Here is a 21354-nt window from a genome sequence, read left to right on the forward strand (position 1 = left end):
TGACGTCAAGCGCGTTCATGTTAAACGTTTCAGATCACTCTGCCACCACCGCTAGTCAGCAAACAAACTTAGTTTCTCAAACAATATATGTATTTGACTGTTCTTACCTCTGTAAACATAATGTTGACTTCTTTGCAGCGGATGACTTGTGAAGTGTGCACGTACGAGAGCGAGCAGAAAGTAAGAGCAGTTCCGTTTTTTGGCCACAGGTGTCAGTCGCGAGTTTAAATTTCAGAAAATCGCATGTAGCCTCTTTAAACTATGATTAAAATATATACAGAAAGCGATCAAAGAACAATCCCTTTCCAATCGCCCAAGCTGTCAATCACACAGCACGAGTTTATTTGGACACTTGCCAAAACTCGTTATGAAATCAATGACGTTGTTACACTGCACAACGAAGCTCTTACTGTACTTACCTCATGTTTGCATTGTGAAATCATTAGTGAGAGTGCAGAAACTGCGTTGCAATGATAAGATCTTCATTCACGCGATCAACGGGCTGTCATCTTCTCAATGCTAGCTATTTCATATGCAAGCATGTCAGCCAATCACAGCAGTGGGCGTTTACACTGAAGTCTCACAGCAGCCAATCACAGCAGTGGGCGTTTACACTGAAGTCTCACAGCAGCCAATCACAGCAGTGGGCGTTTACACTTAAGTCTCACAGCAGCCAATCACAGCAGTGGGCGTTTACACTTAAGTCTCACAGCAGCCAATCACAGCAGTGGGCGTTTACGCTGAAGTCTCACAGCAGCCAATCACAGCAGTGGGCGTTTACGCTGAAGTCTCACAGCAGCCAATCACAGCAGTGGGCTTTTACACTGAAGTTTCACAGCAGACACGCCCCTTTAAACAGAGTGTTCAAATTAGAGGCTAAAATCAGGCTAGGAAAAATGCCTTTTATTTATAAATTATTAAAAAAAATGATCTTAAAAACATACTAACATTATAAGGGCACCCCAGGAAACATAAAATAATATAATAATCCATGTCATGGGACCTTTAAGTATTCTGAGAAAAGGAGTTCTCTTACGAGAGGTTCTCTCGTATTGCGTAAGTAGCTTACGCTTCGGGAAAGTTCTCTTTCTTCGAGATCTGAAGCCAAAAAATTATCCTTAATTTTGCATTTATTGTCAACGCAGTGCAGCGGCAGGCAGACCAAAGCAAGCTGTATAAGCGTGCTCATTGGCTGCCAGGCGGCAACTGCTTAAGCCTATCAGTGAGCCCGGTGTGACGTCACACCCAATGAGGGCGCTTCGCGCCCTCCACACCCTTCTATCCGTCAAGAAGGGTGTGGCCAGTGTGTATATATTGCGGGCTCACAGGCTGAACTCTGATTTTCTTGTCTTCAGCGAAGCTCTTCGCATCGCTGGATCTTGAGAAGCCGCCGCCGTTGAAACCAGCGACCAGCAAGCCTAGGACAGCGCCTGAGGAAGCCGGCCACCTTCGCCGCCTTCAGCCATCCGTGCCTGCTACGCTATCCGGCGACATATCCTTTTTTCTCTGCTATTCTGTGTTGTGTGTGTGTTCGCCCTGCGACACGCACTTTCTCTTCTAAAAGAGCGCGAGGCGTTTTTATCAAAATGCCTCGTTTCTCCTGCGGTTCGTGCCGCGCCCCGCTCAGCAACGGAGACCGCCATCTCATCTGCGCTCTCTGCCTGGGCCGCGATCACGCCGCCGCCGCACTCTCTACGGGCGGCTGCCCCGAGTGCGAAGAACTCTCAATGTCGACCCTGCGGGCTCGACTTGAGGTTTTTGACCAGGCTGTCGCTCCGCATGTCCCTGTTGGGCCGCGCAAGAAAAAGCGCCGCTCGCAGCGACCACCGGAGACAGATGCGGCGTTCAGAAGCTCGCCGGAACCTCTCCCTCGAGCTTCTCTCTCGCCCTCTCCGCCCCCCCTCCCGGCCGCTCAACCGCCGGCACTCGCCCGCGCCGCCGCCGTTTCAGGGGACGAGGCGGATGAGTCTGATGGACGCGCCGCTGACAGCTGCTCCATCCTGGCGTCTGACAGTGAGGACTGGTCCACCGCCTCCTCTACAGTCCAGGATTCTGGCCGTTCTCGAGCGGGCGAGGACACAGAGCTTTTGCGCCTCCTTACCCGGGCTGTTGACCAGTTAGGCCTCGAGTGGTCTCCTCCTAAGGAGCCAGCACCAAACAGGCTCGACGGCTGCTTTCTCCATCGCCGCCGCCGATCGCCAGCTTCCAGAACCACGCCTCTCCTGCCTGAGCTCCACAGCGAGCTCTCTAAGTCGTGGAATGCACCGGTTTCCGCGAGGGTCTCTTCACACGCTTCATCGACGCTCTCACAGGTTGACGGCGCCGCTGAGAAGGGGTATAATGCCATTCCCCCTGTGGAAGAGGCGGTAGCAGCGCACCTTTGCCCGCCTTCTCGTTGGCGCTCAAAGGCTGCCCTCCCGTCTAAGCCCTGCAGGACCACATCAGCCCTTGTCGGCCGCGCTTTCTCCGCTGCCGGTCAAGCTGCTTCTGTCCTTCACTCCATGGCCGTGCTGCAGATTCTCCAGGCCAATCTCCTCCGTGATATGGACGAGAAAGGTCTGGAATCTGCTTCCATTACGGATCTGAGAAGCGCAACGGACCTTTCCCTTCGCGCTACGAAATCCGCTGCCCAGGCCATCGGACGGTGCATGGCTTCTCTGACCGTTACAGAGAGGCATCTCTGGTTGACGCTCGCCGACATGAGAGAGTCTGAGCACGCTGTGTTTCTCAACGCCCCTCTCTCTCCCACCGGCCTGTTCGGCCCAGCGGTTAGCGGGATCGTTGACCGTTATTTGGAGGTACAGAAGACTACACAGGCTATGAATCTCTTCCTGCCTCGACGCTCTAGCTCTGCTGCACGCCGTCCTCGCGACCAGCCTGCGCAAAGTTCCACCCAGCGTCCAGCTCGACCTCCGTCATCGCAGCGACGACAGGGCGGCCGCCCTAGATCGCGCTCTTCCAGCCGAAACAGACCGCCTCCTCCCCGGGGACCCCGGCAGAGGATTACGGTGAAACCGGAGCCCGCTAAGACCTCCTAGCCCGAGGAAAGAAGCGACGGCTGTGTCCCGCTGCGGCCGGACCACCGTTAAAGCTTCATGTCCTGTCAGTCCCCGTTGCCACGGTTACTGCGGACACTCATTTCGCAGCCAACGAGCCGGTAATCTCACCCTCTCGCCTGCATACAACCGCCGTTTTCACGGCGACCCAGAGAAATCTCAAAAAGAGCATTATGTCTGGTTGCACGGCTCGCGCCGCATGTGTTTCAAATGCAGTGAATGTGCCCACGTTTCTGTGTTCACCCCTGCACACAAGCACTATAAATCCCGTGTCTCTCACAGAGCCCACTCTCATAAAGCGAGTAGAATCCGCTCGAGTGTTGAAAGTAGGTCACGTGTCCACCTCACGGTGCCCCCGTCTACTCACTGCCCGCTCTGTCACACGGCCATTCACAACCGGTCATGTTCTAAATATAGATGCTGTGCCCGCTCCCCTGCGCTCACACATACTAACGAACATTTCACCCCCGACGCCGCCCTCGCGCGTCGCGCCTCACGCTGTGTGTTCCCCGTCCAAAGCCACCGGGACACCACGTGTAAAACGGCCAGTTATCGCTGTGTGCGATCCGCCGTGTCTAAGCACAGAGAGCGCGCGCGCTGCACCCGCCCCTCCGTTTCGAGCTCGCGATACGCGGCGATCAGAGCCCGGAGGCCATCCTGCCCCTGGCTGCACACGCAGAAGCGTGGGAGGCTATCCCAGGTGCATCAGAATGGGTGCTAAACACAATAAAACAGGGCTATACTCTGCAGTTCGCTCGCCGCCCCCCGCGCTTTCAGGCGTGTACCGAGACGAGAGTGAATGGGGAAGTAGCACATCTGCTTCGAGCAGAAATAGCGACACTTCTGTGCAAAGGGGCTATAGAACCGGTTCCCCCTTCTATGAGCGAGTCGGGCTTTTACAGCCGTTATTTCCTCGTTCCCAAGAAGGACGGAGCTCTCAGACCGATTTTGGATCTGAGATATTTGAACAAAGCTCTCATGCGAAGACCGTTCAAAAAGCTCACAACCAGGCAGATCCTCGCGCAAATTCACCCGAGGGACTGGTTTATCTCTCTCGATCTGAAAGACGCATACTTTCAGATCCAGATAATACCCCGTCACAGGCCATTCTTGAGATTCGCCTTCGACGGTCAGGTATATCAATACACCGTCCTACCATTCGGCCTGTCTCTAGCACCCCGTACATTCACGAAGTGCATGGACACGGCTCTCGCTCCCCTGAGAGGTCGGGGAATGCGGATTTTGAATTATTTGGATGATTGGCTGATTCTAGCACAGTCAGAGGCCGAGCTCATCGCTCACAGAACAGTGCTCCTCAGCCACCTGGAAAGCCTGGGGCTTACGGTCAACTGGACCAAGAGCTCATTGGTGCCCAGTCGTTCAACCTCCTTTCTGGGTTTGGAACTGGACTCTGTGGCAATGACGGCCCGTCTGTCGACACAGCGCGCGTGCTGCATTCGACGCCTGGCCGCTTCCTTCCGGTCGGGCAGCACCGCTCCTCTAAAGACATTTCAGAGGATGCTGGGTTGCATGGCCTCAGCTGCAGCAGTGCTTCAGCTGGGTCTATTGCGTATGCGCCCGCTTCAACGCTGGTTGAACGCCCGAGTGCCTCACAGAGCCTGGGCTTCTGGCGGCATTCGAATCAGAGTGACTCAGAGCTGCGTTTCAGCACTGAAGCCCTGGTTAGTGGCCGACTGGTACCAGCGGGGAGTGACAATGGGAGCCGTCTCGCGCCGCAAAGTTATCTCGACGGACGCTTCCACCTCAGGTTGGGGCGCTCTTTTCAAGGGCAAACCGGCATTTGGCCTGTGGTGGGACCAGGAGAAATGCCTCCACATAAATTGTTTGGAGATGATAGCGGTCGAGAACGCTCTCAAGCGCTTCCTCCCATTCATACGGGATCACCATGTGTTAGTCCGCTCGGACAACATGTCAGTGGTATCCTATGTGAACCGACAGGGCGGTGTCAGATCCAAGAGCCTGTGCAAACTGACAGAACGCCTTCTCGTGTGGGCTCACCGCTCGTTGCGCTCGCTGAGAGCCGCGCACGTGCCGGGCCACTTGAATGTGGGACCAGACAGACTGTCCAGGGACATCATTCCCCCGGGAGATTGGTCCCTGCATCCTCAGACAGTCCAGCTCCTCTGGCGCCTATTCGGCAGGGCGGAGGTCGACCTTTTTGCGTCGAAAGACAACGCTCACTGCCCGATATTTTTCTCGAAAAGCGAGGATGCGCTGTCCCAGACCTGGCCCAGCCTCCCGCTGTACGCTTTTCCCCCGATCTCCCTGTTACCTCAGGTTTTAACAAGGATCAGGGAAACACAGCACCCAGTGCTCCTTATAGCCCCGCGCTGGGAGAACCAGATTTGGTACCCAGAGCTGGTGAGGCTGTCGCACTCACCCCCATGGCCGATCCCGGTGAGGAAGGATCTCCTCTCTCAAGCCGGTGGGTCAATCTGGCATCCCCACCCGGAGCGGTGGTCTCTGCATGCATGGGTAATCAACGGATATCCGTTGACCTGCCAGAAGGGGTCGTGAACACGATCACGCAGTCTAGAGCTCCCTCCACGAGACGGCTCTATGCGTCTAAGTGGTCTGTGTTCTCTAAATGGTGCGCTACTAAGAGCTTTGATCCACGCACATGTGGGGTTTCGCAAGTGCTCTCCTTCCTACAGGAGCTGTTGGAAAAGGGTAGGTCCCCTTCCACGCTCAAAGTGTATGTGGCGGCTATTGCAGCGTTCGCTGAGACGACGCGCAGCCGGGCAATCGGTAGGAATGAGCTTATTATCCGTTTCCTCAGAGGAGCCAGGCGGATGAATCCCCCGCGGCCCCCCTCGGTTCCTATTTGGGATCTGTCCTTGGTCCTGGAGGCCCTGAAGGCTTTTCCTTTTGAACCGCTTGAATCTGTGGATCCTAAGTACCTTTCGCTCAAAACCGTTTTTCTGATAGCTCTGTCTTCAGTAAAACGCGTGGGGGACCTGCACGCGCTATCTATTAGCCCTGCATGTCTTGAGTTCGGACCGAATGACTCTAAAGTCATTCTCAGACCGAGACACGATTATGTTCCCAAAGCGATTGGTACCCCCTTTAGGGCACAAATCATCTCCCTCTCGGCTCTGCCATTATCCGATAACGGGGACAGTGATAACCTCCTATGCCCTGTTAGGGCGCTGAGAGTTTACATCACGTGTTCCGCCGCTTCAGGCGGTCCGAGCAGCTCTTTGTTTTTTTTGGCGGACGCACCAAGGGTCTCGCCGCCTCGAAACAGAGCCTGTCCAGGTGGATAGTGGACGCGATTGCAGTAGCTTACGCCTCCAAACACCTGCAGTGTCCTTTGGGTGTCAGAGCCCACTCCACTAGAGGCATGGCCTCTTCGTGGGCCTGGTCCAGCGGAATTTCGATTCACGATATTTGTATGGCGGCGGGCTGGGCCTCCCCATCTACATTCGTGAGGTTTTATAACCTGGAAGTTCCCGCCCTGCAGGCTACACTGTTATCAGTATAAGTGCAGACTATGTCCACATACTGGTTAATTTTCTGGTTGGCACCAGGGGAAGGATTCTTTCCACAAATAGACCAGTGTTTCTGCTCTATTCTCTTTCCCTATACGTGTTTATGCACTGTGTGGGCCCGCGCTGCCGGCCACACCATTTACACTGATGTATACAGACCGGCTATGCCGCTCTATCATTTATGTGAAGTGAAGTGCTTGGTACAGGCGTTGGCCACCGGCCACCTGTTTCAACGCTATGTTTTTCCCCGGTCTCCCTGGGATTCATGTGTTGGATGCTCGGCGCGCACGGCGTTGACAATGGGTTCCCGAAGCGTAAGCTACTTACGCAATACGAGAGAACCTCTCGTAAGAGAACGTACTCGGTTACCTAATGTAACCTCGGTTCTCTCTAGAAGAGGGAACGAGTATTGCGTAACCTGCCGTGACGCGCCACAAGCTTTTGCGCTTCAGACTATGAAAACCAGAGTTCAGCCTGTGAGCCCGCAATATATACACACTGGCCACACCCTTCTTGACGGTTAGAAGGGTGTGGAGGGCGCGAAGCTGATAGGCTTAAGCAGTTGCCGCCTGGCAGCCAATGAGCACGCTTATACAGCTTGCTTTGGTCTGCATGCCGCTGCACTGCGTTGACAATAAATGCAAAATTAAGGATAATTTTTTGGCTTCAGATCTCGAAGAAAGAGAACTTTCCCGAAGCGTAAGCTACTTACGCAATACTCGTTCCCTCTTCTAGAGAGAACCGAGGTTACATTAGGTAACCGAGTACGTTTCCTCATCGCATCTAGCAGGCGCAATAAGACTGACTGTTCGAAAGGGAACTATCTGTTTGTTGGTTATTGCATTGAGTCAGTATGTGTTTTGTTGTTGTTGTTGTTTAATTCAAATTGTAAGTCTACAGTGTTTTGAAATGTCCCTGTTTTTCATCTCTACAGCCAGTGCTCTAACATCTGTAACTGGTAAGTAACAGACTTATTTAAAAGTCAGTTCTCATTTTAGTTATACAACATATGAACAATGACATTTTTGGCTAGTTTGCATGTTATAAGATGTCAGTTGTATCATAATGGAGTTTTTTTTTTTTGTTTAGGAGATTATAGTATTCGACTGGTAAATGGTAAAAACGACTGCTCTGGAAGAGTTGAGATCCTTTATGATGGCCAGTGGGGGACAGTGTGCGATGATAGCTGGGATCTTGATGATGCTACTGTGGTGTGCAGACAGATGATATGTGGAAGAGCTAAAAGTGCACACAAAGGTGCTCATTTTGGCCAGGGAAGTGGTCAGATCTGGTTGGATGAATTGGGATGTACAGGACGTGAATCATCCCTCACACAGTGCTCACACACTCCGTTTGGAACACATAACTGCGCTCATTCTGAAGATGCAGGTGTTGTCTGTGCAGAAGGTAAAATCATATTTGTTTTCCTCTAAAGTAGAAAACTAATGAAAACAATAGGGACTCCTAGCAATGTCAAACACATATACAAAGACAATACACAGATAGACCAGTGAATAAATCTTTAATCACATTGTACTTTAATTTTTAATACCATCTATCAGACACAAGGTTGGTCAATGGGTCTGATTCATGCTGTGGGAGACTGGAGATCCATTATGATGGCCAGTGGGGAACCGTGTGCGATGATGACTGGGACATGAAAGATGCTGCTGTGGTGTGCAGACAGTTAGAGTGTGGATCCGCCATCAGTGCACCCCATAATGCCGCCTTTGGTCAAGGCAGTGGATCAATCTGGCTGGATGATATCAAATGCCTGGAAAGTGAGGGAAACACACAATGTTCACACAGTGGACTAGGAACACGTAACTGTAATCATGATGAAGATGCTGGTGTTGTTTGTTCAGGTAAGCTAAATCTTTAGAAACATTATTTTGGATGAAATTACACTTGTAACAAATTAACTCTCTCTCTCTCTCTCTCTCTCTCTATATATATATATATATAATTTTAACGGTTGATAATTAATTATAAATATTTAAAAAAAAAAATTTAAATTACTGTAGCATAATTAATAGTACAATTATTTAATCAGTTCATCCAATTAACAGAAAGCATAATCAATTATTAATTCTAGGAAATATATTATCTTCCTGGCCAAGAAAGAATAACCTTTTCCAACTAAAGTAAATAAAGTACTAGCAGGGTAATAGCATAGGTATCGCTAGATCAAGATGTTTAAGTAACTTCAATATGTGGCAAACACAGAGACGATAAAGCGTGGATTTACTGGTTTCATAAACAAAACTATGGTAGGCTACACACACAACTAAACTAAGCAAAGATTGTATACAAAATCAAGAAAGTAAAGAAAGTGAAGAAAGAGAGAGAGAAGAAAAGAGAATGACAAGATTACAATCAGTTAACCTGCCATTTTTAGACTTTTATGCAATATAATAATATCTGACCTTTGTTCGCAATGTACCACACACTACATTGTCAAATTTAAAACGTTTATTAACAACATAATGTAACAATAACTTCACATATCTTCAGTCAATTGGAAACTTAAACAAAATAACCTGCCATCTAATTTCTCTTTTGTAACTGCAGTCTTCTTCACAGATGATGACATTCAAGTTCACAAAAAAAAAAAAAAAGAATTTTGCAGTTTCAAGTTCTTGTTAAAGAGGAATATGAAAAGAGAACTGCTAAAATACTGTCAAAAATATTAACTATTTACATTTCTATGAGCAGTTTTTTTTTATAGTTTCATGTTCTTCTTTAAGAAAATGAGAATGTCCACATTCTCTGTGGAGAGGGCTGCTCTTTGAGATGTCACAATGTCCCCAGCTGTTGAGAACACTCTTTCACTTGCCACACTTGTTGCTTGTACAGCAAGATAACGTTTGGCAAGCTTAGACAAATTTGGGTACTGGTGCTCATTATCTTTCCACCATTTCAGTGGATTTGAATCCATAGAAATTACTTTAACCATTTTGTATAGCTGAATCTCGTCTTTCACAACATCAGGCTATGGTTTGGTTTCTGATGATGATGCAGTGGAGGCTGTGCTGAAAAAATCACCAAACAGTTCACTGAGTGCTGTTCTCTTTGTTGGGGGGCTGCCTCCGCTGGTTGCTACAGTGTCTGTATCCTCTGCAGGGTTTTGGCTGGACCCTTCTCCTGAGGCATGAGACTGAAATAGTCACACACAAAACACTGTTGTTTAAAGGAGAACTCCGGTCAATTGTAACATTGAGCTCATTTTTTTGTAAATGTGGAGTGCTGTCAGTACAGAGAACAATGACAAAAATCGGTGTTGCCTACACCGTGTTATCCTCTTTTTAAAATTTGCACCCTGTTGACTTCAATGGGGCATATTTTAAACCTGCTTTTAGCCTCTTAACATCCTTGATGTGTCATTACAAATGCCCAGCCATGTGAGTGATTCCTTCAGAGTGAACACGGGTGAATCTGACTGCAGTAGATGTGAAAGATATGAATAAAAATGATGTTAATTCAGCCAGCGCACATACCTGTATTTACATCCTGTTTTCGGTCGAAGTCCACAGTAGTCGATTGTCGAGTTCACGCGCATATGTTTAGTTACCTATGATCACGCGCGTGAACTCGACAATCGACTACTGTGGACTTCGACCGAAAACAGGATGGCTGGGCTGGTCACATGGCTGGGCATTTGTAATGACACATCAAGGATGTTAAGAGGCTAAAAGCAGGTTTAAAATATGCCCCATTGAAGTCAACAGGGTGCAAATTTTAAAAAGAGGATAACACGGTGTAGGCAACACCGATTTTTGTCGTTGTTCTCTGTATTGACAGCACTCCACATTTACTAAAAAATTAGCTCAATGTTAAAATTGACCGGAGTTCTCCTTTAAGGTAATAAACAGGCAGAAATTATATTTAAGTGTGACAACAACAAACAGAAAGGATATTGTGATTAGTCCTATTCATGAAATATTATGAATGTGAAATTATGTATATACAAAAAAAAAAAAACTTTACCTTTACAGAACAACATGGTTATTTCATCACATTAGCCTACTAGCATCACATACCTGTGTGGAGTGCTCTTGCAAGATTTTCTCCTCCAGACAATTGAAGATCTCATTACGAGATATGTCATCCAGGTGGGCTAAAGTTTTAAACCTAGGATCCAAGGCAGTGCTCTCATTCAGGAACTGTTGAAGTCTTGGGTCTGAATACCTCTCTTCAAAATTTGCCTCTATAGCAGATTTAACATCCTTTACAATTTTTGAATCTGTGTCACTGTGTTTCAAAGATGTCAGGATGGTGTGTTGTAGGGGCATGACCATAGACACATTAGGCTGCTGTTCGGAACTCATCAAGGTTGTAACTGTTTTCAGGGGCTTCAGTACCTGACATACATCTTCCAGAACAGTCACATCTTGATCAGAGAGGATGATAAGGTCTTTAGCATTTTTTTTTTATGTCTTTTTCTGCAAGTGCAGAATAGATAGCAGCTTGTTGCTCTAAATAGCGTGTGATCATGTCATAGCTGGAGTTCCACCTTGTAATGACATCTTGAACCAGCTTGTGAGGAGGAAGCTGAAGCATGTCTTGTTTTGACTTTAAGACGGCTGCTGCAGAGGTGCTTCTGTGGAAAAAAGTGACCACCCTCTTGACTCTGCCCAAAAGACGGGAAATCTGGTTTACTCCCAACCCCTTCTGGGAGGCCAGATTCACAGTGTGGGCAAAACATCCAATGTGTGGAGACAATCCAGCTGCATGTGAGGCATTGACAATGTTCTTTGCATTATCAGTTGTCACAGGAATTGTTGCATTTTGTCTGTTCAACTTCCATTCCAGTACCACTTCCCTCAGCACTTCTGCTAGATGTTCACTTGTGTGAGCTTCATATATGGGGCGAGTTTGAAGTACTGGATTTTGAATTTCCCAGTCATCATTAATGTAATGCGCTGTGACAGTCATGAAGCTCTGTGTTGCTCTGGAGGTCCAGCAATCTGTAGTCAAGGCCACTAAATGTGCACTGCTCAGACCTTCAATAACTTTCTCCTTTACATTATTGTACATGGAGGGTATCCCCGTAGCTGTGAGATGCGTTCTACTTGGGATTTCGTAGCGCGGTTCTAGCACGCTAATTAAATGCCTAAAACCGGAGTTTTCCAGCACTGAATAAGGTTGTATGTCCGCGGCTATAAATACTCCTAGCGCGCTTGTAATTGCCTTTGCACGTGTTGAGTTACTTGGAAGTTTTATTCCAAATGAAGACGGGAGAGTAGTTTGTGTTACACTTGTCGGTTTAACAGATAAATCTATGTTTTTGTGGTGCCTGTGGAGATGCCCTGCCATGTTAGTCGTGCTGCCGGTGGAATAATGTTGTGTACGTACATAGCAGAGCTTGCAAACTGTGTTTTTTTTTGTCGACAACACGAACGTTGTCAACATAACTTCAACCGGCGATTTCAGTGAAAAAGGAGGGGGTTCAAGTTCTGTCGATGGGTCTCCTGCGTCTGCAGTTGCCATGCTATCTTTTGGCTGGTTGTTGTAGCTGTTAGGTTGACTCGCAGCACTTCAACACGCGTGTTTTTTTTGTTTTGTTTTTCGCTTGGCAAGCCAAGCTGACGTGACATGGGGGCGTGGCAGCATCGACGATTCCATTTTTTGATTCGATAATCGAGATTGAGCATTAATTTCGATCGAAATCGTGACACCCTTAATCTCTATAGTCTTTAACCAAATGGCTAGTGCCATCTGGACTCGTGCTGTCTTTGAGGGTGGCAGACACTGTCTCTTGCTCAGATCATTTAGGAGAGCAGAGGTGATAACAGCCTTTGAAGAGAACTGGTTTGAGGGCCGATGACAACAGGGGAGAGGGGGAAGGTTTTATGAGGCCTAGAGCATTTTGGATTAAGTCCATTCGTTACATAGTTAAACATTTTAGCGTGAAATTACAGTATATTCAAGGTTAGTGCGGCATGAATAGATAATGCTGTGAAGTTGTTTCTATTTGGTTAATGCTTATATACAACTAAGACTAAATCTTCATAATCATGCTGAGAATAGTTTGACTAAACTATTTTATATTTCATATTTTTATTTGTCAAATTCAAATTGGCTAGAACAGAAATTTGAATATGAATGCAGAGGCTCCGAGATCCCATGCAAATGAAACACTAATCACCATTATGGTGACTTCAAAACCAATTGCAGTGGTAAAGAATGACATTTATTACAGTGGCATGATTAAAGGCAAGGCAAGGCAAGGCAAGTTTATTTATATAGCACTTTTCATACACAGTGGCAATTCAAAGTGCTTTACATAGAAGAAATTAAAATAATAAAAAGAAATAAGAATAATTAAAACAGTTTAGAAAAATAAAAAATAAAATACAGTACAGTACAAACAGTCGGACGAACATTGGCACAGTGCTCATTCATTAAATGCATAGCTAAACAGATGTGTTTTGAGTCTGGATTTGAAAGTGACTACAGTAGGAGCACATCTGATCTCCTCTGGAAGCTGGTTCCAGCTGCGGCTGGCATAATAGCTAAAAGCAGACTCGCCATGCTTAGAGTGAACCCTTGGTATTTCTAGCTGATATGATCCTAGTGATCTGAGTGATCTGTTGGGTTTATATTCAGTGAGCATATCTGCAATGTATTGAGGTCCTAGGCCATTAAATGATTTATATACCAGTAACAATACTTTAAAATCAATCCTAAATTTAACTGGGAGCCAGTGTAAAGACCTGAGGACTGGTGTGATATGTTCATATTTTCTGGTTCTGCTCAGAATCCTGGCGGCAGCGTTCTGTATGAGCTGCAACTGTCTTATGGTCTTTTTGGGAAGGCCAGTGAGGAGTCCATTACAATAATCCACCCTGCTGGTGATGAAAGCATGAACAAGTTTCTCTAAGTCTTGTCTGGAAACAAAGTATCTAATTCTTGCAATATTTTTTAGATGATAGTATGCTGATTTAGTTATTGCTTTGACATGACTACTGAAACTAAGGTCTGACTCTAGTGTCACACCAAGATTCCTGACTTGATGTTTAGTTGTTTGACCCCTAGAGTGAAGGTATGCGTTCACCTTGAGAACTTCATCTTTGTTTCCAAATGCAATGACTTCAGTTTTGTCTTTGTTTAACTGAAGAAAGTTTTGACACATCCAACTGTTGACTTCATCAATGCATTGGCACAGGGAGTCAATGGGGCTGTAATCGTTAGGCGATAGGGCTAAGTAGATCTGTGTGTCGTCTGCATAGCTGTGGTAAGCAATTTGGTTCTTTCTCATTATTTGGCTCATTGGGAGCATATACAGGTTGAACAGGAGTGGCGCAAGAATTGAGCCTTGAGGGACTCCGCATGTCATGGATGTCCACTCAGACTTATGATCTCCTATACTCACATAATAACCTCTCCCATCTAAGTATGACCTGAACCATTTTAGGACTTTCCCAGAAAGCCCCACCCAGTTTTCCAGCCTGTCAAGAAGTATGTTATGATCGACAGTGTCAAATGCAGCACTGAGGTCGAGTAGTACCAGCACTGATAATTTGCCTGAATCAGTATTTAAGCGAATATCGTTTATTATCTTTATGAGCGCTGTCTCTGTGCTGTGGTGCGGTCGGAAACCAGATTGAAAATTGTCAAAGTATCCATTCGAGCATAAGAATTTGTTCAGCTGATTGAAGACAACTTTTTCAATGATCTTGCCTATGAAAGGAAGATTTGAGATCGGCCTATAGTTGCTTAATATGGTCTTATCCATATTGTTCTTTTTCAGGAGGGGCTTGACAACTGCAGTTTTCAGGGAGTTTGGAAAACTCCCAGAGAGAAGTGAGGCATTTACCACTTCTAGAAGATCTGCTTCTAAACTGTTTAACACACTTTTGAAAAATGATGTGGGAAGTGTGTCAAGAGCACAGGTTGATGTTTTAAGGTGCTGTACGGTTTCTTCCAAAATTTTGCCATCAATTTCTTTGAAGTCAGACATAGTAACTACTTTCTCAGGTGGTTTGATGGTCTGTCTAACCCCAGGGCAACTCAAAGATGTGCTGATCGCCTTTCTGATATTATTGATTTTCTCAGAGAAGAAAGAGGCAAACTCACTGCACTTGTTGTCTGAGAGCATTTCACTGGGAATCTGGCTTGGGGGGTTTGTCAGTCTCTCTACAGTAGCAAAAAGAGTGCGTGTGTTGTTTAAATTACTGTTTATAATATTTGAGAAGAAAGTCTGTCTAGCTTTGCCTAGTTCCATATTAAAAGCATGGATGCTGTCTTTGTAGATGTTATAATGGACTACAAGTTTTGTCTTCCGCCACATGCGCTCTGCTTTTCTGCATTGTCTTTTCATATTTTGCACTGCTGTTGAGTTTCTCCAAGGTGCTTTTTGTCTGCCACTCTTCTTCCTGACTTTAACAGGAGCAATATCATCAATTACACTTTTAACTTTTGAGTTAAAGGAATCAAGGAGAAAATCAACAGAGTCTGCAGATATGCTTGGTGTTAAGGATATAGCCTTCATAAATAGTACACTAGTGTTCTCATTTAAGCATCTCTTCTTGACAGACACAGATCTAGCTTCAGTGGCAGGAGAGATCAATATATCAAAGAAAATACAGAAATGATCAGACAGTGCTACATCCTTAATAACAATCGATGAAATGTTTAGACCCTTACTGATAAGTAAATCTAGAGTGTGTCCACGATTGTGTGTGGGTCCATGAACATGCTGAGTCAGATCAAAAGTTTTTAAAACAGTATTGATTTCTTTTGCCATATTGGTTTCTGCATTATCTATGTGGATGTTTAAATCTCCAGCAATGGCAAAACAGTCAAACTCTGATGTAATTGTTGATAACATTTCTGTAAAGTCCTCAGCAAAGGCTGGAGAGTATTTTGGAGGCCTGTAAATAATGATAAGTAAAATGCGTGGAGCACCTTTTAACACAATACCCAGATATTCGAAAGACAAGTAATTCCCAAATGATTTTTGCTTACATTGATAGATATCTTTAAAAAGAGCAGCTAGACCCCCACCTCTCTTAACAGCTCTGCAGACACTCATAAAAGTAAAGTTCGGGGGGGCTGCTTCATTGAGGATTGTTGCACTGCAGCTGTCTTCTAGCCAGGTTTCATTTAGAAGCATAAAATCCAGATTGTTTGTGGTTATTAAGTCGTTGACTAGAAGTGATTTATTTTTAAGTGAGCGAATGTTAAGGATTGCTAACTTAACAGACTTACTTTTCCCCACAGCAATATTAGTTTGACGTGTAAGAGGCACCAGATTAGTTAGGTTTGCTGTACGGCTATTGAAGGCCTTAGACTTTCTATCTTGTAATAGAACAGCAATAGAGGAAGATACAGGCACACTGGGTTCCCGTTTGTTCTGTAAACATTTGAGAAAGTTACTGTTATCAAAACGGGGACCCAACACATATCACTGAGAGCTGGTATCAGTTGTTTTCGGTTCACCTCGAGCAGATGGAGGAGGGTGTGGGCCCTGGCGTTGTGGCAGAGGCCGAAGAGCTCTCACAGGAGGGGGAGGGCGAGCTGGGCCCGCAGGCTTTGGTGGTAATGGTGCCTGTCTTTTTTTGGTTGGTATTTGGGGGCTTGCAGCAAAAGAGTGGGATAGTCTGGTTCCAGCATACACCAGTTCTTCCATTTTCTGTGAGAAGCACAGGAGTGGAGTTGCTGGGGAGAGGGAGAAAGTGTCTGGTGAAAGGGGCTGTTGCTCTGGTGTTATCGGAGGTTGTGATATGCTGTCCTGGATTCCCTGGCTGTTTTCCAGGAAGTCGTCCTTGGGTGGTGAATCTTGGAGCAGTTCTGATATGTCTGTCTGTGGTGAGCTGTGTGGACAGGGCTCAGCTGATATTGTGTCCGTGAGCAGAGGTTGTTGTGGCGGAGTGGTGTTATCATGTCCATTTTGCTGTTGAAGTGAAGTCCCGTGGTCATTCATACTGTGTCCAGATGTGTGTGTGCCGTTCAGATTGAGTGGATTGGCACACACTGCAGAAGGATGATTGAGGGAGAAGTAGATATTGTCCTTTAACACTCTTGAACCAAGTTTGTTTGGGTGATGGCCATCCCGATGAAAAAGTTGTCTCTGACTCCAGAAAAGATTGAAATTGTCAATGAAGTTTACTCCTTTTATATTGCAGGTTTTTTGCAGCCACGTATTAAGCCCAAGCAACCGTGAAAACCGGTTTGTTCCTCTTGCTGGGAGTGGTCCACTGATGAATGTTTGCACTTTCAGTCTTTTAAGTGTTTCAAAAAGTTCATTGAAATCCTTTTTAAGGAGTTCTGACTGCTCTTTATGAATATCATTCTTCCCCACATGAATGATGAGTCGATTTGCAGTCTTATGTTTCATCAGAATGTTCTGAAGTTCCCTGTTTATATCAGAAGTTGTTGCTTGTGGAAGGCAGCATGTAGTTGTATCCCTGCCGCTAATGTTTCTGATTATGGAGTCCCCCACTATCAGAGTCCTGGGCTCGGCTGCGCTCTGAGCTGAGTGCCGCTGTCTGCTCGACCTTGAGCACCAGTTAGCATCAGTGTTAGCCACTGGCCCATTCAGTCTGTGTTCGATCACATTCATCACATTTGGGGATTCCTCATTTACATTCATTAGCACTTCAAATCTGTTCTCAAGATGTATAGGTGGTGGTTTGAGACCAGTGTTTGCAATCCTTGTCAGAGCTGTATCTGGGGTAGAGGATGCTACTGCGGCAATATGTGATGCTCGTGACAATCTGATGTCTCGAGTGTCTTTGGGTCTCCCTCCCTGTTTGTGCCATCGATTAGTAAGTCGATCGGCTTGTTTCTCTACCTGTCGAGGAGCACTAGTTTCATGGGACTCACCGGTATGCTGAGGGTGTCCATGATGAAGCTCTGTTGTGTGCTCCGTCTGGTTTGGTGGTCCCGTAAGTAACTTTGTTTCAAGAACTGCAATCCTTTGTAAAAGTCTGTGGCAGTTGGTGCAGCAAGTAGATTTCAGAAGAGGCATTTTCTCTTATCCTTGTAGGCAGTTGTGTTTTCCTTTCCCGGAATGTAAGCTGGTCGGGTAAAAGAATTCTCAGTTTTTGTAGTAATCCAAACTTTGTCGTCTGAGCACTGTGCTGATTTGCTGAAGTTAAAATTAGGTGATAAAAGGAAATAAAATAAAGGAAATAAAATATAAGAAAATAGGAGATAAAATGTAAAAGCGATAGAGCAAAGCGCGGAGCAGTAAGCGAGAGCGTCCGAACAGTAGCTGAGCAGGAAGTCCTAAAGACAACATTATAATGTGAAACCACTGTAAAACGAGCAGTACGTCAGAATCATTCTGCTGTTGATTCACAAACGTTTGTAAGAAAATGACCCAGCATTTCACAGTACATTTCTGACTACAGTCATTTATTGTAAAACAATACTCTTTAATCATGTGAATTCATGGCAAATTTTTACAATGTACATTAAACCTTTAAAGTTGATTAATTTAATTTATTATTTATATCACATTGTCTTATTTCTTTTGCAGGTGAGCTGCAGATGCCCACACTTTCCCTGACCTCCACACATTCAGTTGTGTTTCGTGGAGAAAATATCCATTTCAGATGCACAACACCTAAACCAAGGTGTAATGTTAATGCTGAATTCCAGCTCTTCATAAACGGACCATCTATATCCTCCCAGAAACATGTATCTAGTGTGACATTCAACATTGTTAATGTAGACGTTTCACATCAGGGCAACTACAGCTGTCAGTACTCATACCAAAACAACACTATCGAGTCACCTTGGAGCAACATTGTTAACATCACTGTGGGTGAGTACGTTCAGTCTTGTCCCGCTGCCCACATCATAGATTAAATGCTTTAGTTGAATAAAATTGAGTTCACTCATGAATTAATGCCTTTCCTGCATTTTGAAAAAGTTTAATTTGGGTCATAACGATGCCGTTCTTTATTTGTCTAAGGCTTCCTGAATTTGTTTATACCCGAGCCCCTCTACTTCTGATTCTATAACCATATTAATGTATTCTAATTGTTTTCTAGTGGACTTGCAGCAGCCCAGCATTTCCCCCAGTGCTCCTGATGGATGGTTTGTCGTGGGGCCTCAGGGGCCAGTGATCACCAGGGGCCACAGTTTCACTATCATCTGTTCCACTGAATCTCATTATCCTGGAGGCTCCTTCTACTTGTTTAGGGAACCGAATATCGCCAGGAGTCAATCAGCTGTCAATCACTTTGCCTCCTTCTCCTTTCCTGAGGCAGATTATTCACATGAGGGAAACTACAGTTGTGTTTATGAAGTCAGTGTGTCCTCTCGCATCTTCCGTTCATCTGCCTCTGAACTGCTGGTCATCACTATCACAGGTATTGATGTATAAATTTAAAACAAGCTGGACTGCTGGTGATGAAAGTTTAACTCAAACATGTGTCTCTCTCAGCCTCCCTGCTTCCTGTCATTATTGTTGTGGTGTCAGCTGTACTGCTTTTATTGTCTGCCCTCATAATCATCCTCCTGGTGAAAAGAAGACAAATGGAAACTCATATGAAGTGCTCCTTTAGTTAAGGTAACAGAGTTTGCATTTTATAAAAGTCAGACAATGTCTTTTAAAACTCTTTCTTTCATTGTCTTCCAGTCTCACTGTCTTTTCTTACTCTATATAACAACTTCCTCTAATTTTGTCCCTTCATCTCTATGCAATGTCACTTAGGTCCAGTGAATTCATATGCAGGTGCATCCAGTGACAAGAAAAATGAAGATGATGAGGATGATTATGAAAACCTGGAATTGAATGATTAAAAACGTGGTCAATGTGATCTTTACAGGGACTAAAAGTGTGGTAGAAAAATCTGATGATAACATTTATGAAAGCTGTTGTGATGTATACTAATTGAACCCAAAATACTACACTTAATGGGGCTCCAAAACAGATTAAATGCAGTATGGCCTTGATAGGGATCATGGATTGAGAAATCAAATTTCCCTTGATCTTTAGATATATAGGGTACAACGGGGCTATGAACATGTAAAATGTAAAAAATTATTTTGCACTACTTTCATAGTGTATGATTGCAGAAAAAAATATAAGTTTGTATTGAACATTGATAGAGCAACAGATTTTGTGTGAAAATAAATTGTAAAAGTGGTTTATTTTGTTTAAAAATCTTATAAGTGTATGTATGAGGTGGCGAGGAGGGTCTTTTACCCCACAGACACGGGGTTAAACCAGCACGGGGCAAAAGACACACAGTATTGATACAAATACTTCAGCTAAAATAGTATATTTTTAATAATGTCTAAGTTAATACTTGTTCAAAACAATCACTTTAGCAAAGTTTGCACTATTTATGGTTTATTTTGATTATGGTTTATTTTGTTCAATAAATATAAGGTCATTACAATATTTAAAAGTATATATTAAAAATTAAGAAACAAAATGATTTTAAAAATTAAAAACTGTTGCTTTAATTAGCTTGAACAAATCTGAAAATCATTAACAAGACATTTGTCTCAAAATATATTCAATAATTCTAGCAACTCCCATTTGTTGATCAAATCTACAACATTTTAAAAACATTCAATATTAGATCAAATTAGCACTGCTGTTCACGATCACGTCAATGATCAGCCAAATCTTGAATCTTGAAAAGCAGATGTTTTGGAAAAGTTTTTGTGCCATCTAGTGGTTTAGAGGAAAATAAACCATTTGAGCCTTTAGCCCCGTTGTACCCTACATTGAACTCTTTCCCCACCAGCATTTAAAAAATAATAATAATAATGTACATATGAAAGCGCTATATAAATGCCAGATTCTTCTTCTTCTTCTTCTTCAATAATAATTGTCCTCCAGCATTTTTAATCATTTTCACAAAAATGTCATGTTCTTTTTGTATGAATGTCTAAACAAGCAATATATCAAAAGAAAGAAGCTGTCTGGAAGTACTTAAACCTGTCTTATTCTAGCTTAATGCATTATTTTTTATCAACACTTTTATGTGGGTAAGTTTCATAAAAAGCAACATTTTGAACAAAAAGCTGAGAAAATATGTGGTATTTCACACATTCTATGCATTTCTGTTTTGTCAGTCATTCTATTGTCAACATTTCTAATAATTTTTTCCACTCTGTCCCCTGTATTAAAGTGCCCCTATTATGCTATTTTAAAGTCTCCTAATTTTGTTGTGCATTAATTAGAGTAACAATGTTTAATGAATTCTCTTTGATAACAACAGAAAAAGTTGAAATGGTCATTTATTAGGTTGTTCAGCTTTAAGAAAAGTCTACCTATAATGCTAGTGGGCAAGAGCGCGCAGAGAGAAAAAAGAGAAGAGAAATGTGATTGATTCCAAATTTATTGATCAAATTTAAGAATTTTAAATGAAAAATGAAGCATATATTTAAAATGATTAGGGGAAAATGGCGTTTATAAAGGTTAAATATCATGAATATGTAGATTTAAATATATCAAAGCTGACTGAACATTGCTTCAGAATAAATTATATTTACAACACAAAAAAAAAATCTACTTTTTTTCCGGATAAGCAAATGTTTTACTCGGACAAGTGAATGACTGATTTACTTCTCCTAGGACAAGCACATGAAAGGCTTAATGTCGAGCTCTGAATAAGACTTCCGTTCATCTTCGAAGCGCAAACATGTTTTAATGAAACCTGAGAGATTTCTGTCCCTCCATTGAAAGTTCATTCACTCGAATCCTTGACAAGCTCATAAAGGGATGGAGAAAGTAATCCATATGAGGTGAGCGGCTTAATGCTAAAGTTTGGCCAACGCATGCTCAGGCTTCATTAAGAATACCTTAATTTGTG

General features: G+C 44.3%; 1 protein-coding gene across 1 annotated transcript in view; it reads left to right on the plus strand.

Moving 5' to 3' along the window:
* LOC311091619 (scavenger receptor cysteine-rich domain-containing protein DMBT1-like) overlaps positions 1 to 20664 on the plus strand; it is a 33186-nt gene extending 12522 nt beyond the window's left edge. The window contains exons 2-8 of the mRNA XM_084127620.1: positions 7503 to 7526; positions 7658 to 7975; positions 8131 to 8433; positions 18057 to 18344; positions 18574 to 18894; positions 18969 to 19094; positions 19239 to 20664. Coding sequence (XP_083983746.1) covers positions 7503 to 7526; positions 7658 to 7975; positions 8131 to 8433; positions 18057 to 18344; positions 18574 to 18894; positions 18969 to 19093 — 1379 coding nt within the window. The 3' untranslated portion in view covers position 19094; positions 19239 to 20664. The remainder of the gene's footprint in view (positions 1 to 7502; positions 7527 to 7657; positions 7976 to 8130; positions 8434 to 18056; positions 18345 to 18573; positions 18895 to 18968; positions 19095 to 19238) is intronic.
* The last annotated feature ends 690 nt before the right edge of the window (positions 20665 to 21354 follow it).

The sequence above is a fragment of the Abramis brama genome (genome assembly GCF_963993115.1).
Source record: "Abramis brama genome assembly, chromosome: 10".
Classification (NCBI taxonomy): Eukaryota; Metazoa; Chordata; class Actinopteri; order Cypriniformes; family Leuciscidae; genus Abramis; species Abramis brama.